The sequence below is a fragment of the Passer domesticus genome, chromosome 4 (assembly GCF_036417665.1).
Source record: "Passer domesticus isolate bPasDom1 chromosome 4, bPasDom1.hap1, whole genome shotgun sequence".
In the NCBI taxonomy this organism is placed as follows: domain Eukaryota; kingdom Metazoa; phylum Chordata; class Aves; order Passeriformes; family Passeridae; genus Passer; species Passer domesticus.
The window spans coordinates 16,479,639-16,495,238 of NC_087477.1; the positions used below are offsets into that span (position 1 = coordinate 16,479,639).

The window sequence follows — 15,600 nt, forward strand, 5'->3', positions numbered from 1 at the left end:
CTCCGGCCCCGGTGAGCTCCGGCCCCCGGGGAGCTCCGGCCCCGGAGAGCTCCGGCCCCCGGGGAGCTCCGGCCCCCGGAGAGCTCCGGCCCCGCCGCCGCTGTGCCCGCGCTCAGCGCCCTCCGCAGCGCCGGGGCCGCAGGGCACGGTGACAGCGCTGCCGGGCCCGGGGACAAACCCCGAGGCTCCTGGAGCTCCCGCCCTGCCCCGGACACGCCCGGCTCGGCGGGAGGCACCAGGAACAGCTCGGAACGAGCTCGGCTCCAGAGCCGCTCCCGGCAGCTTTCCAAGGCGCCCCCGCCGGGCCTGAGGCCTGGAGTCGGGCACAGGGAACAGCGGGGCCGGGGTGGTCGGAAGGAGCAGCCCCCACACGCGTGGAGCGGGGCAGAGCCGATCAATGCGTTTCCACAATGCCCAGGAATATTCCTCCCTGCCTCTGCCGTGCCGGCTCCGTGCACCGGCCCGGGGCCCTCCGGCTCCCTCAGTTTTGGGATCCCCTTCCCAGCTGCTCCCGGGGCCGGAGACGCCTCCCAGAGCCTGAGGAACTCCTCCCGCCCCCATCCCTCTCCTCTCTGCCAGCGGCTCCTCCAGCCCAGCCTTGAGGAATGGCAGAGCCGGGACACCGGGGGCTCCTGCAGCACTTCCCAGCCCGGCTGTGTCCCAGGGCTCTGCCAGCACCACCCGGAGCCACGGCACCAATTCCTCCTTGGCTTTCCACCAAGTTCTCTGTATCGACAAGTGAAACTGGAATTCTGTAACTCAGAAATCCCAGCACTGCCACTTCACATTTTTCACAGTTCTACAAACAGAAAAGCATCACTTAGCTGAATGCCTCTAAATCTCTCTTTTACAAAGATATGTAACACAAAGTCAAGAAATGCAGCAGCAAAAGGAAATAAAAACAATATTTTTGCTAGTTATTTTCCTTTCAACTGTATTAAAAAGCCCACAAAGTTGTTCCCAAGGAAACACCAAAACATTGAATTTCTTACCTAAAAGATGTGCAGAGCCACGAATCAGGTGCCTTCCTCCTTTTCCAAGTCCTCCTCCATAGCTGGATTCTTTGACACGTTTCCAGGTAATTGAAATATAACTACTTACCTGGGGTCACCTCTTTTTGCCAACTATTAGCTGGCACTAATACACTATACACACCCACTGTAGGTAACCTTGAATCCCAAAGGGTAAGATTTCACTCTGAGTAGAATTTCTTTAGGGAAAAGTGATCTCTCCTTTTTTCTACCCTCCTATCATGTTCTCAGAACAACCCCTAAACACCAGTCATTTCCAGAAGGGAATGACCTGTTCCAGCCTGTGGCTCCCAGCCACTGGCTCTCAGCAGGGACCACTCTTTGCAAAACAGTCACGTACTAAGGGCAGAGCAAGAATTTACACCATAAACCTTAATTTAAACTCTTCCCGTCTCAAAGTACAAATATTACATGGAAACAGTTGGTTCAAAGATAAACATCAACTCTAGGGGGAAAAAAAAGATCTCTTGATATTTTCAAAAAGAGAATGTTATTTCTTAGCCTTGTTTAAACTGTAGTTTACACTGGCTGTTTGTTGGAGATTTAGCGTTGGGAAACAATTTGGCAATTAAAGCCTGGGACATTTTCTAGCTAGCTGAAGTTCACATTCCATGAATTAGAAAAAAACCCTGGCACTTAGAGGAAGAGTTGCTGAGAGCACCTGATGGCTGCAAGTTACCGTCAGCTTCAGCCCCCTTCAGACCCTCCCACACCCAATGGAGACACAATACTGAAACGTTTCCATTAAAGCGTTTTCCTACTGCAAAACAGTCATCGTATAGATCACACAAAAACCTCAGAATTATTACAGACCAGAAAAATTCCAACAAACTTTTGAAATCTGTGCATATTCACAACTGCTTCCTTTCCCAGTTGCTGCCCATCTGCAGTTAACAGCTATAAAACAAAATATCTTTAAAAATGTAGCACCCACCCGGTCACGGTGCAGTCGCGGCTCCTGCAGAAGGCAGAGGCGGTGGATGAGGAGCGCTGCTGTGGGATGTCACTGGCCCTTTGCACCTTCACCCCTTGTGTCTATCCAAAGCATTTTCATCACTTTTCCAGTCACGCTTCAGTGGCAAATACAAATAAAATAACAAAAACTACAAAGTCCGTGGGATTTCAGGAACGCTCCTCGGCCAGGGCTCCTGCCTTCCCCTCACACACGCATTGGGTGTCTTTAAAGCTTGCTGATGATTCAGGCAGAAATCATTGAGTCCGTTCACATTTAATGACTTCTTCAAGTGGCTGTTTTACCACTTTTCGAGCTATAAACTCAGTTATACGGGTTTTTCTCCACACTTCACGAGGAAATTTCCGCTCTGCAGCGCGGCTGTAACACTGACCGCAGCCGGCCGGGCTGTGCCAATGGCGGCGGCGCCGAGGCAGGGCCGGCCGGGCTCAGGGCGCTTGGAGCGGCAGCCAGGGCTCCCACCGGACCCTGGGATTGCCCACAGCCGCAGCAATGAGGTTTCCAGGGAGGCAGCCCGGGAGCAGAGCTGCAGGGACGGCAGCTCCCACACCTCGATCCCGTTTTCATGCGGACTCCGGGAGGGGCTCCTGCCCTGGAGGCTGAGGCGGCTCCGAGCGGCCCGAGGGCTCGGCTCTTCCCGCCACACCAGCTCCCACCGCCTCAGGATCCAAGCTTCCAGCAACCAGCACTGAAATCTGCTGGTTCCTTGGAAAATCCCTCAATTGAGACTAAAAAGTTTTAGGTGGAAAACACGGGATTCTGAGCAGTGTCACAGAGCCACCTCTACACCTACCGCCCTCAGCGACGCCCATCAGGCCTCAGAGCCACCCAGGCCCTCAACCAGCAGAAACTGATGGGTTTTTGCCCCTGAAAGGAGTTTAAATTAAATTAGAGCTGTCTGGATAGGCAACCTTTGCCAGCAAAGTGGGCTGTCCGTGCTGTTAAGGAGCAACTGACCACATGCCCCATTACACTGTAAAAAGATAGGTCATTTTCTCAGTCACTGGGATTTGGACCATACAGAAATGGTGACTAGAGATGAAAAGCTTTTAAAAAAATCCCATTAGTAGTTGTCAGTAATTTCTCACTTGTAACACTTCCAGAGCAAGGGAAGGATAAGGCTCAGAATCACTGAGCTGATGAGGATTTCATTTGCCACAGGTAAATGAAGACTTAACTTGAGCATGCTCTCCTGGAAGATAAAAAGCCTGATGAGTTTCTTCCTTTCCACTTGCATTAAATGCATAAAATGTCTCCAGTCTGATTTGTGGTGCCTGTCTAGACCTTGGCATGTCTTTTCATCCTGGAGCAGGCTTAGAGCCCTTGGATTGTTTTACACCCTGTGAATTCAGTGGAGGACTCAACACCTGCACTGACAAGGTACTCAGGCTGTGTCAGCACTTGGCTTCACAGGGAATTTAAGAGCCCGGTCAGGTGTAGATCACGGCGTGTAAATCAGCCATCAGCTGCAGAATTCCATGCACTCTCTGGCAGAGGTGCTTGCAAGGAGCTGGCTGCAGTGCTGCTGTGCTGTGCAGGCTGGCAGTCAATGCCCTCAGGGGGTTGAGGTTCTTCCCCAGCAGCAGTTTGTTGTGTGTGTTCTTAGGTGCTGAATGCTTTGCTCAGAGGAGTGGAATTCAGGTTCCAAACCTGAATGAGCAGTTTTGAGATGATCATGGAAGTTAACTGGCAGTATGTAGTGGAATTAATTTTAGAATATTCAGCTAGTTTCCTATGCCCTGCTATAGACTTCAATATCCAAAAGCACTCTAAAAAAGAATACATGAACATTTCAAGCCCATTGCACTGAAAACATCTCTGAATCCTGTGGCTTTATAAAGACACACTGAGTAATCTGAAAGTGAGAGATAAATGAACCCACTCTTTCTGTATATAGTAGAAATGGTGCTTTCTCCTGGCAAAATTACAGAAGTTGGTGGCAACTTTATTGCTTTAACAGAAATGGCAACTATGTAATGGGCTCAATGTTAATGGGGAAGACAGCTGCACTAATCCTTTTCACAACAGGGTCATTTTCATGGGCTGTAAAGAAAGTAGTGGGCAAGTTCTGTGAAACAGAAAGTAATTTTGAGTATAATTACTGCAGCAATGAAAAAGGAGGAAAAAAAGGCCTAATTTGTGTAGAACTGAGTTCAATACTCCAGTCCTGCAGTTCATGGTGATGCCAAGCACTGCCCTTGCAGTATGTCTGTGTGATAGTTGTCACTGTCATGACTGCTGTCCCCACACGCCGTTTTCTCCACCGTCATGTCTTACTGTAGCTAACACTGCCCAGGCAGACCAGAGCTCTGCTGCACTAGCTCTGCCAGTAGGAACAGCTTTGGCTTACCTGAGCTTGGTTCTGAGCAACTCCTCTTTGGGACACTTTCCTTCACTTGGATCGTGTCTTCTCACCATAGCATGGCTGATGACAACAGCAGAAACACACTGAAAATGCTGAGGCCATGGAAGCTGCCTGTCTTGAGAGTCACAGTAGGAGAAGGTGACCTACAGTGTACTCACTGCTGGATGCCATGGCCATGAAATCTTGGAGAACTTGGGAGGTATGAAATAAACACACACACAGATTATATTTAATAATTGATTATTTCTTTACACAAATGTTGCTGGTGTCATTTTACAAATGAAATGGCAACGAATACTTTTTACAGGGTATTGTCTACAGCTAAAAAGTGCTTGTCTTGGCAGCTGAATTCAGGCTGAGGACTCTCTTGTAATACAGCCACTTATTTCAAGAGCTCTTGGTCAATGACAATTGACAAGTGGCTGTATACATAAGCTGTTGAACCAAAAAACTATGCATTTTCACTGCTTATTGTGGATATTAAATAATTAACATAAGTAGCAACACTAACATGTTTAAAGGCACTTTTTTCTTTACTGAGGCTTAACCTTACTTTTGAGTGTTTTTTGGCTTTCTTTGAAACACTATTTTATTTAATAATAGCTTTTCAAGCTTGGCAAAGTTCAAACCTCACGTTCAGAGGCCTTGGTCCCAAAGGGACAGAGACTGATGAAGTATCTGAGGTAAACAGCCATTCCAAAGGCTCTGGCTTTCCAAATGCTATCTTCAATATTGGTATTAGCAAAGGCTAGTTTTTCAAAGCAGTGACCATCGATTAAATCAGTCATGGGAGAGAAGGTCACTGTAATAGAACTGGTATTAAACAAGAGGCTTTATAGCACCACAAATAACCTTTGGTTAATGTGTCAACTGTCTCATAGCTGGTCTGCCACAGAAATTTTGAGGGACAGGTTTTTCTGAGCTGTGTTGGGAATATTCCAGTTAGCAAAAGTACTAAATAAAGCCTAAACTGTGCAATTTTGAAAATGTAATTAAGTAGTACGCTAAGCTAATTGCTGCCCCCAAGTGGACAGAATTGTACCATAATAGTGCGACATCATCTGCCAAAGGTGGCAAAAGGATTGTCTGATCACTGTTCTTCCTGTGATCCCTGTTGTTGTTACTTACTCAAGTCCAGTTACAAAACTGAGGCATTTCTGTCTCCTGGATAACCCTGGCTGTGGAAGGGTCCCAGGAGCTCTACTTCTGTATATAGTAACACTTGTCCCTTCCAGGGAAAAAGGGATTTACTTTACAGAGATTTGCTTCACAGGAAGGACTTTGAAATCCTTCAAACTGAACTACATGTTTATTTCCAATCTGATTAAACTCCATGTTCTCACTTAGAAAAAGAAGTGTTTTGTCTTTTTCCATGCTCTGTACAGGTTCTGATCATCTTTCCCAGCTCTGGTACAACTTATGACTAGCAAAAGGAATAACTGAGAGTTTTCTAAATTGTATTCAAAGAAAGGTATACCACATATGCTTTTAAGCATTGGTAGTCTGAAATCTGGCAATTCATGTAGAGAGTCACAACTCCCAGAAGATTAATACCTGAGTGCAGAACTTCCTATTCTACAGCTTAAGAAGTAAGCAAAATACTCAGGGGGAGGTGGGCTCAAATGAAACTGTACAAAAAGAGCACAGAAAAGGGTCAGGAAAGCACAGCAGAAGGCCTGGGTCTGGTGGAGCTGTGGGCCAGCCTTCAGGCACCAAAAACTGTCCCTCCTGCAAAGGCAAAAAGGAACTGAACATTTTACTTGAGTTGTCTTAACTGAGCAGCTGGCTGATCTCTTTGTGAATGCACACCAGGAAATCCACATATGAGGCTCCTCCATAAATATTCTTGTCTTCTACTAGGAACTGGCGGAAAAGCATCTCTGGCTGCTCCCGTTGCTTCACTATCATCAGCTGGAAAGATAAGAGATACAAACAGGTAATTTTAGGATGTAGTCAGACTAGATGGCAGCACAGTTTTCCTATGTCTCTTAGTGGATGCTCTTGAGGTGGGGAAAACCCTCAAAACTAATAAATCTGCACATTGCAGAAGCTGGAGAGACTAAGTGAATTGAAGAGTACAGAATAAAATCGTTACCTTTTAAACTTGACTGCCTTTGAAAATCAGTTTTGATTTGGAATAAAGCACATTTGAGATGCCTGTGCCTACAAATCATACTGGAACTCATTTACATGCAGGAAGACTCCCGATACATAAAAAACCTTTTACAACCACTGGTAAGTTTTGGCAAAGCCTGGAATGTTCCTTTGAACAAGTATGAAGAAGGAGTTCAAGCAAAAAGCAATTACCTTCATAGTGTGGGGCTTTTGGCTCTGGATTTGCTCCAGGATATGCTTCAGTTTCTTAGAAAATGGATTGTCCAGGTTAGGCAGGGATGTCTGTCAGAAGGAAAGCAGGTTGTTATAGTCCAGTCACATCTCTAACCCAGACATACTGCTGATAGTTGCATTCTAAGGTACTGTGGATTTCATACTAAACCAGGAAACTCCATCTCTTTCACTCGAAGGTCCCATCTTGAGGACTCATTTTCAGGTTAAAATAATCACTACATGAAAATACATCATCAGGAAAACTTAACCATTGCAAAGTGTTTTGTTCTAATTTTAGTAATACTCAGTTGAAAGGACTTTGACATCCACAATGAAGTTTAAGAAGATTAAAGAAGTTGTGAAAGCTTCTGTCCTCCTAGTGTTCAGAGCATCAAAGTGTTATTAAGTTTTATGTAACTTAAAGCAATTCTGGTGTCTAAACACCTTTTGCTGGTCACCTGCTCTTGTTTTTAAGGCTGATGGATGAGAAAAGACCTCACTTGTTTCTCTGATTAGCTTAGTCTGGTCTTGCTAAGTCCTCAACCCTCAGTCTGCATCTACTCACGGTCTCGGAGCTGATGTGTGCGAAGGATGGCACGTTGAACAGCCCCTGGATGAGCTCTGGGGACACGCTGGCTCCCAGCCACAGGAACATGCTCAGCCCGTTGGCCAGCAGGAAGGCCCCTCCCTCGGACAGGCGCTCCTCGGAGCAGCGGACGGCGGCTGGCACCGCGTCACTCTTCAGATCCAGGCTGTGCTGTGGGGCAAAAGACACAACAGCTGTGGAACAGACTCGAAAAGGAACTACTGAAAGGCTTGGTACATCTTAGTGGCTCCTTTCCAGGTAAGAGGGGTTAGAAATTAAAGTGAAAAAACTCACAATTGGCAGCAGCAGGGGGTAGAAGAAGAGCTGGGTGTCAGCCACCCCCATGGGCATGACCAGCTGGCGGTGGAAAGCCCTCTCATCCGTTGGGATTTCGGGCCTGCTGGCCAGCACACAGCTCTTCAGCAGGCAGTTCATGTACACAGGCAGCACCTTCATCGTGTCTGGCAGGATCAGCTGAGAAAACAACACATTTAATAAGAATTCAACAGAAATTATTTGCTCTATAAGCTGTAGTTGCTGTCTTGGTTGCTATCATCCCCCTGTAACACTTAATTTTTGGGGCGCTTTCTGGAGAATTGAAGAGAGAAATAGTGGCCCACAATAAGTGGCTCTGGTTTTGACATATTTGGTCCTCATCAACAATGGTGTTCAGTGCCCAGGCTCGTGGTTACTGGCAGCACCTCTGGGATGGGAAAGCCTGAGTCTTTCTTTGAGTTGAATCACTAAAATGTGACTGAATAAACTGAATGGAAACAAATCAGTCACTCTGCTTAGTCAAAAATTAGATACTACAACCATCTATAACAACATAAGAATTAAAAATGAAAGCTTTTTGAGTCAGTGTGTAATTCTAGCCGGCTGAGCTCCTTTGTGTGAGTACAGGCATCAGTTTCATCAGCAGCATTGCCTTTTGTTCCATAACAACGGCTTCTGTGGGCTCTAAGTGCCACCACTGAATCCCACCTGTCATTAATTCTGTTTGAAAGAAAAGGACAAGTCTGTCCTGAAATTTTGCTTTCTGGCTCTGCTGATGCTGAGGGGTGGTTGTGCACTTGTGGCAAAGTCTGGGTGAATAGGACTGGGTGTGGAATTTACCTGGCTGACAGCTGCTGGGCTGGCACAGTTCTTCTTGTAGCAGGCCAGCATGTGAGCAGTCTGATTCATCAGGATGTCCCTGACTGTCTTCAGGGGCTGGCTCAGAATGGCTTTAAAAGCTACAAGCACAGAATAAAAGTGTGTGTTAAAAAAGACACTCTCTCTGCTGCTAATTTCTGATTTTACAGACCTGAGGGCTGAGGCTGCTTTTCAGTCTCTTCCACAGACATCCAAAATCCCCATCAAACCCCAACACTGTGGTAGGACATACACTGCCACTTACTGTACCTGCCCAGTTCTGTGTATTACCTACACACAACTATTACTTTCATGACAGTTTGTCTAAAATAGGTCATTATTTGTCTTTTCATTTTCATAGTACTTCAGGAATTGCTCAGGCATGGAGCAGCAATTTATAAAAAATTATTTCCCACTAGGTAATCATGTCAGCCCCCTTTCCTTCCCTTTCATGCACGCCAAAGTACCAAAGGAAACAAAACTGCCCTGTTGCTGTACCTGACTTAGCAAAGAAGTTGATAAGTGCATCAGTCTCACAAGTCCTGTAGACATCAGCTAACTGGGAGCTGCAATTCAAACCAATGTTGTGTATGCGGATTCGCCTCTGCCCGCTCATCGAAGTGTACAGGACAGCACACTGCAACAGAGGCACAAAGTGTCACCACAGAGCCACCTTCTCTGGGCACAGAAGGCAGATGACTGCTTCTGCAGTCAGGGCAGCCTGGCAGTGCTGCTGGCAGCTGTAGCACCAGCAGAGCTGTGGCTCACAGGGACATCTATCAGACATTACAGAACAAGTTGTTAAAATTATCACAGTCCCTAGAGGGGGCAGTGAGGTTTAGCAATAGAGAATTGCTCTTGAATAGAGAGGTCACAAGGAAAGCCACAGCAATAACAATTGCCATGTAAGTAGCAATGAATCTCTTACTTCACATAATTTTTTTCCATTTCACTGTAATTAACAGCTGATGAGGTCTCAGTGAGCGTTTAGAGAGGATTTGGGTACCCCTGAATAGAACATGCAGAACAGATGTAGGGGAACACACTTTTTACTTTGGTGTTATGGCTCAAGAGCCAGTGCAAACTGTGCCTTGTTCCCATTACTCTTACACCATCACTTCTCTGCTCTGGCTGCAGAAGATCTTTCTTACCATTTTATGGTATACATGAATTAGGGTTTTTTACCTGAATTAAGGCCCCAGTATCTTCATTCAGTTTGTCATCATGTTTGAACTCCACTGTCACTGCTTTGTCACAGTCAACTGCTGCCATCTCCACATCCGTGGTGTTGTTCATGTAAATGGCCCCAAAGAAGTCTGTAGCCCTGAAGCCTGCAGCCAGATTAAAACAGAGCATTTCATTTAAAAATGGCAAATTAAAATGACATTACTTCCTGAAGCAGGAGCAATTTCCCCTCAGGCAGTCCCAACAACTGTCCTTGCTGATGGCATTTGTGAGTGCTGGAGAAAGGGAAAAGCTGTGACTTGGACACCCAGAGCTTCTGCACTGCTGGCTTGGCTTCTGTCCTCCTAGTGTTTCTAATACTTTCTCTAATACCTGCATTTGAGCTAAGAAGGAATGAAAGAAGCTGTATAGACATAGGAATATCCTTTGAGTACGAAAATGAAGGCATAGGTCGGTGTCCAGCAGCAACACCTTTTTGCACAACTTCCTTGCAGTCCATGCTGTGTGCAGAGTGAGCAGAAGCCTTTCCCAGATTTGAAAATCAGTTATTAAGGACACATACACAGGAAGTACCTGTATGTGTGTGTGCATGTATATGTATATAAGTACCAATAGAGACACACACAGCTATGGATTTTGTCAGTATACTAAATGAATTTTCAAGAGGTACATAACGAAATTAAACCAGCCTGATCTTACAAGTGATTTGCACGACACTACATTATTTCAAGTTCACTCCCATGGGTCCTATTACCTGTACTTGTCCGAACCCTCATTGTTGCATCAAATCCCATCTTCTTTTGGATGTCCTTCCTGAGGTCACTTAAGAACTGGGGGCTGTCAGTTTCGAGCTGCAAACACAAAACAGAAGGTTCAGAGGTTCAACACCAAAGGGCAGCAGCACAGCAGTGCCCCAACATCCCCATCTCCCCACAGAAAATCTGCTCACAGCTCTTGAGTCCTTCAAAAAGGATTTCAGATGTGATTGTTGTTCTCAGAATCAGGTATATGAAAGTGTCCAGCACCCATCACCAGGCCTAACATTAACTGCACATTCCTGCACTTAACCTTTCAGCAAAATTTTAGGATGCCAACCAGCTTATTACTACTTCAAGATCCAAACTTCAAGATCCAACTTGCCATTATTAAATTTGAATTTTATCCCCTGGAATTGATAACTAGGTTTTCCAGACTCACTCTGCTTTTAAGTTAAATGTCCAAGCACACACTGAAATGAGATTAAAAACGACAGCAACACCCCAGTAGTTACTATCTGAAAAGCAGGAAACTCACACCACTGACCTGGAAATTGTTGTACTTGAACAATGTTCCACCGGTGTACATTGTGACAAGGCCCATGGAGGCTACATCCATGTACTGATTTGGAAAGAGGAACAAATTCACACAGCAGCCATTGGCCACACAATCCTTGGCTAAGGCTTCATAATTTCCCTGTGGCTGGAAGAGGGTCTGCACAGGAACAAAAAAATACAAGTACCACCATATTGGATATTAATCATAACTCAAAGTGCCACATGAAGACACAAGGATGAAGTGGAAGTTTGAAGTGAGGCATGGCTATCATCAAAAACATGCTTTCCCTGCCCATGGATACAGGGAGCACCTCACTATGCTCTTGGAGAACCCATCACTACAGAGGCATCATATAACCAAACACTTCTGTGTGAAAGAAAATAGATTAAAAAGGATCAATGCCCTGTTAAGAGAAATGCAGTGTAACAGCAGTCCCCTCTTTGCTCAGAGCAGAAAATACCTTTTCCTTATCTGTATTGAGCAGTTTTTTGTCATCTCTGTTTTTCAGCTTCCCTGGTGCTTCCGCAGTTGGCAGAGAAGAGTGGAAGATGAACAATTTCCCAGCACATCCTGCAGCCTGTTCCAAAGACAGCACATTGGCACAGTTACTCCTGCAGGGTTAACAGGCCCATGTTCACACACAGCAGGGCTCAGAGAACAGCAGCCACTTGCTGCAAGCTCCTCAGAGGGCCAGAACTCATCTCCAGGCTCACAGCCTGATGGAAGAAGCCCCCACACAAACGGGGGTTTCTCTCAGCAAGTAGCAGCCCAGCACACAGGTTTGCTGCCTGAGGCATTCCAACAGCACTTTCTCCAGAGGCAAAAGGAGGAGCTCCTCTCTTCCAGGCTTTCCAATTGGACACAAGCATTATGCAATGGCCACCAAAATACAAACACTCAGAGTGGATCAAATTCAAAGGAAACGGAAAAATTCAGTTCAGGCACACTGGTATTCCATACATTTTTATAAATGAGTGACAATTCTACACCTGTAGCAGGTTCCACATTGAAATCTACACTGCCAAGATGCAGACACAAATCCCTGGTTCTCCAGATCTTAAAATGTTCACAGGACATTGCACACTTCAAAATAAGCTGTGGCATTCTGGCAAAACAGAAGTCTCTCTGCTATGGCAGCAACACACCTGAAGGCAGCAACTGACTTTTCAAAGAGCTGAAATTTCAACCCTGGTATTTCAAGAACAGTTACTTTTGATCACCAAGGACAATTTCTTCAACTTCTTTGATGAAGACTTCTGCTGAAGGCTGAAAGACTTCCCAAATACCTGTTTGTCCTGATATGCATCAGGAATTATTGATATTGGCTTGACAAAATTTCTAAAATATACATATTTTTAACACAATACATTTATTCTTTTTAGAGAAGAATTGTTTTCTTCAGCAAAGGTATTTGCAGATCAATAATTCAGAGAGAAAATCCTTACAAATTATAACTTAAAAATCCTGAGCTAAATGAAACGTTTAATTAAGAGCTGCTTTCTTTTATAGCCATCATCAAAGGAAATTTACAATTATGGCCCTTACATTTGTTTTGTAGAAGTCAAATATTAGGAAAAAGCATTCAGATGTGCTCTGCACACATACCTGCTGGTAATATAAATAACAAGAAAGCAGCTATTAAATCAATATATAAAAAATATATTTGAGAAATGTTCATTTTTGAGTACATAAATCTGTCAAAACAAAGTGCATGCTTTACTCACACAAAGCTCCCAAATCAACCATTTGAAAGCACCACTGGCTGTGCTCTGCCTGTACAAATCTTGTGGTGAACCAGGGTGGTGTGCATTTAACTGGCAATGCTCCAGGGGAATGTCAGCACTCCAGGGGATTTCCCAGACGTACAGAAAGCAACTGGGGAGCACCTCGGGCTGTGGATTCCCTGCCAGCTGTATCCAGGCTGGGAGAGCTTGTCAGTTAAAGGAAACCCTCCAGCCATGGCCTGATTTGGTAACAGACAGATAGTCCTAAATCTTCTGTTTTGTAAAACAAGTTTTGCAGAAGCAAGAGAATAACCAGAGCAAAGTCTGATGTTATTAGTGTTATTATTATACTGACTTTCCTGCCCTTCACATGTGCAAGGAGTGGGTATGTGTGCAAACACAAGAGTAGTGATTTGTTCTGTTGTGGTAACTAAACGTTACTGAATGAACGTTAAATGCTGAACAAGAACCTGACTCCTGCTCCTCATCTTCTCCTAAACATCCCTCCTACAAGGAATAGACTCTGGGGACTGGTTTCCCTCAATAGGAACATCTGGTAACAGACGTTATGCTTGTTAGTTCTCATTCTGCAGTGCAGTTGGAAGGCACTGTTAGAATAACGGAACATTAGTGCTGGAAACAATCAACGACCTTTTCTCCCCTAATTTCCCATGGTGATGGGACTGGCTTTCAGCAAACCTGATTTCAAGCTGCTTCTCTGACAGAGAGGAATGTTCTAACCTTTAGTGCCTCCATGCCAGCCTGGATAACTGGAGCGAAGATGGTCTCACTCTCGTTAGTATCTGCAAACAACTCTGGAATCTGGTCCAACAAGCTATGAAAGAGAAAGGATCAGTGTCTCAACTGGTCAGTGTAAGGTAATCCCCAAACACACCTTGTTTTCACATAGGAAGATGTTGATCATGAAAATTTATAGTGCAAAAAATAATACAAATTTTCCTTGTTCAATTTCTTAGGCTCCCAGCCAGAATAAAAGAAAATATGCATTTTTTATTTCCATGAGATGCATTGTTTCAAAGCTTGTTACCTAAAGGAACAGGCAATAAATAAAAAAAATAGCTAACCATTAAGTAGTTCTGGTGTGCTGTAAGGACTTCAGAGTCCTAAGATCATACCCAGGCACACATCATGTGCATTGCAAGAGGGAAAACACTATGTGTCTCACACCTGGCCCACATAACCTTTCCAGTTTGGCACCACAAGGCCACAGCTATTGCTTTTTCTTTGCCTCAGAGGAGCAAACACAGGGCTTGAAGCATCTGCAGGCTTCTGAAGTATTTCAATAGATACCTGCATGTCCACAAATCCAACTGATTAAAAGACATAATGCACATCATAAGCATTCACATCTTACTCTCATGAAGTATAATTGTACTTTACTTGGTAACAACTGATCGGGATTCCTCAAAGTCAACAAGGAAGCCATCCAGCAAAGGAACAAAAACTTCTGCCACATCTGTGACCACCATCATCTGAGGCTGAGCTAAGCTGCTCTTTACATTGAAGAAGTGGAGGACCTTGTTGTAAGTGACAAAACCAACTCGAATTGCTGAGGATTCTTCTTGCTCTTCTCTGTAAGAAAAACAAAACCCAACTGGTTATAATTCTGAAATCTGGCCTTGCAATAAAAGTATCCCTTCGACATGTAACACTGTTCTCTGGTCATTATCAGTACTGGGAACAACCAAGCAGATGTAATAATGGCCTCAACCAAGCAGATGTAATGGCCTCAATCTTTGCCTTAGGTCAAATTCAAACACCTCAATAAAATCAGCTGCTCTATTGTTTACTCTTTAAACAAAGGTAATAAAGTTACATCAACCTATCAATTGTGCATTCCCATTCAAACAGTCAAAAATCCCAAAGATAAAGAATAAACCAGGCTGACATCATAACATAGCAAAGAAAGAACAGCACAATTAGTTATGGAGCTTGATGAGGACAGTGTGCTATCCAATTTCTATACATACAGCACTTTGCTACTTCAAAGACAAGCATTCACATCATCCCAGTCCCAAAGGAGTTACACACCAGGTGTTTGGGACCTTTATTCCAGATATTGCTCTTACCAGCGTCAGTCTGCACTGCCCCACTTCCATCAAGTTCTATCATTGTTTTAAGGGTTAGCTTTAAGCAGCCAACTGTCTCTGTAGCTCACACTCTAGTTATTTTTGAAGACTCACAAGGAGAAACCTGACCCATATGCACAGAAATGCATTCAAATACTTTTTGGTTTTTATTTTTAATTATATACCTAAAAATCATAATTGCACAACTCATTACTCTGGTTTTCTGAACTCACAAGCACATTTGTACAAACACATTTCTCAGTATTTCCCAAAATGAAGTCAAGGAGGGGGTTTTTGTTTGGAACACAGGTTTGAAAACATCTGCTGTAAAATTTCAGCAATTCTTTTGCTGCACAGATTTCTTTGGTATCCCAAGTCCTTCCTCTCAAAGATACAAACTCAAGGTGAATTCCCTGCAGAGGCATTTTCCCTCGTGTGGGAACAGCAGAATATTTCTGCAGGTGTGCTTGCCCAGCAACAGAAAATGAACACACAGTGACCTCTGTGTCTAAGCAACATAGTAAAATTTTCACCATAGATTTTGGTGCAATGCCTTATGTTTGTCTTCTTTTAAATTAATATTGTTTAAGCCAACAGAAAAATCTGAGGAAAATGAAGGGCCTGGCTTTCCTTTTTTAATTACTTTTTTCAGTAGACATGAAAACTTTGGTCCAAATTATTTCACAACAGATCTCTCAGAGTGCTGGTGAGAAGCATGAGTATGTCTCTTTTGTGATATGGATATACTTGCTTTCATTCCTCCTCTACTTGCCCCATTCAAGTTTCCAAACTGCCAAATGCTTTTTGTTACTCCACTCATGCCTTTTATTCTCTTAGAGTCATGACCAATCCTGATGGAAAACTCTGAGG

At 44.3% G+C, this 15,600-nt stretch overlaps 2 protein-coding genes and 1 long non-coding RNA gene across 9 annotated transcripts in view; 2 read left to right on the forward strand and 1 right to left on the reverse strand.

Moving 5' to 3' along the window:
- The window catches only part of METTL14 (methyltransferase 14, N6-adenosine-methyltransferase non-catalytic subunit), an 81,109-nt gene extending 75,513 nt beyond the window's left edge, over window positions 1-5,596 (forward strand). For both annotated transcript variants that reach the window (XR_010360626.1, XR_010360627.1), the window contains exon 15: window positions 3,166-5,596. The gene's annotated coding sequence lies outside the window, so the exon portion shown is untranslated. The remainder of the gene's footprint in view (window positions 1-3,165) is intronic.
- SEC24D (SEC24 homolog D, COPII coat complex component) overlaps window positions 4,593-15,600 on the reverse strand; it is a 41,795-nt gene continuing 30,787 nt past the window's right edge. For all 6 annotated transcript variants that reach the window (XM_064416347.1, XM_064416348.1, XM_064416349.1 and 3 more), the window contains 12 exons: window positions 14,042-14,233; window positions 13,382-13,475; window positions 11,377-11,493; window positions 10,905-11,072; window positions 10,357-10,453; window positions 9,603-9,748; window positions 8,916-9,054; window positions 8,400-8,518; window positions 7,578-7,757; window positions 7,263-7,454; window positions 6,677-6,766; window positions 4,593-6,280 (listed from right to left, as the gene is read on the reverse strand). In XM_064416347.1, coding sequence (XP_064272417.1) covers window positions 6,140-6,280; window positions 6,677-6,766; window positions 7,263-7,454; window positions 7,578-7,757; window positions 8,400-8,518; window positions 8,916-9,054; window positions 9,603-9,748; window positions 10,357-10,453; window positions 10,905-11,072; window positions 11,377-11,493; window positions 13,382-13,475; window positions 14,042-14,233 — 1,675 coding nt within the window. In that variant the 3' untranslated portion in view covers window positions 4,593-6,139. The remainder of the gene's footprint in view (window positions 6,281-6,676; window positions 6,767-7,262; window positions 7,455-7,577; window positions 7,758-8,399; window positions 8,519-8,915; window positions 9,055-9,602; window positions 9,749-10,356; window positions 10,454-10,904; window positions 11,073-11,376; window positions 11,494-13,381; window positions 13,476-14,041; window positions 14,234-15,600) is intronic.
- Window positions 11,466-14,183, forward strand: LOC135298604 (uncharacterized). Its single transcript, XR_010360629.1, has 2 exons — window positions 11,466-13,518; window positions 13,618-14,183. It is a non-coding gene; the product is annotated as an uncharacterized LOC135298604 (long non-coding RNA).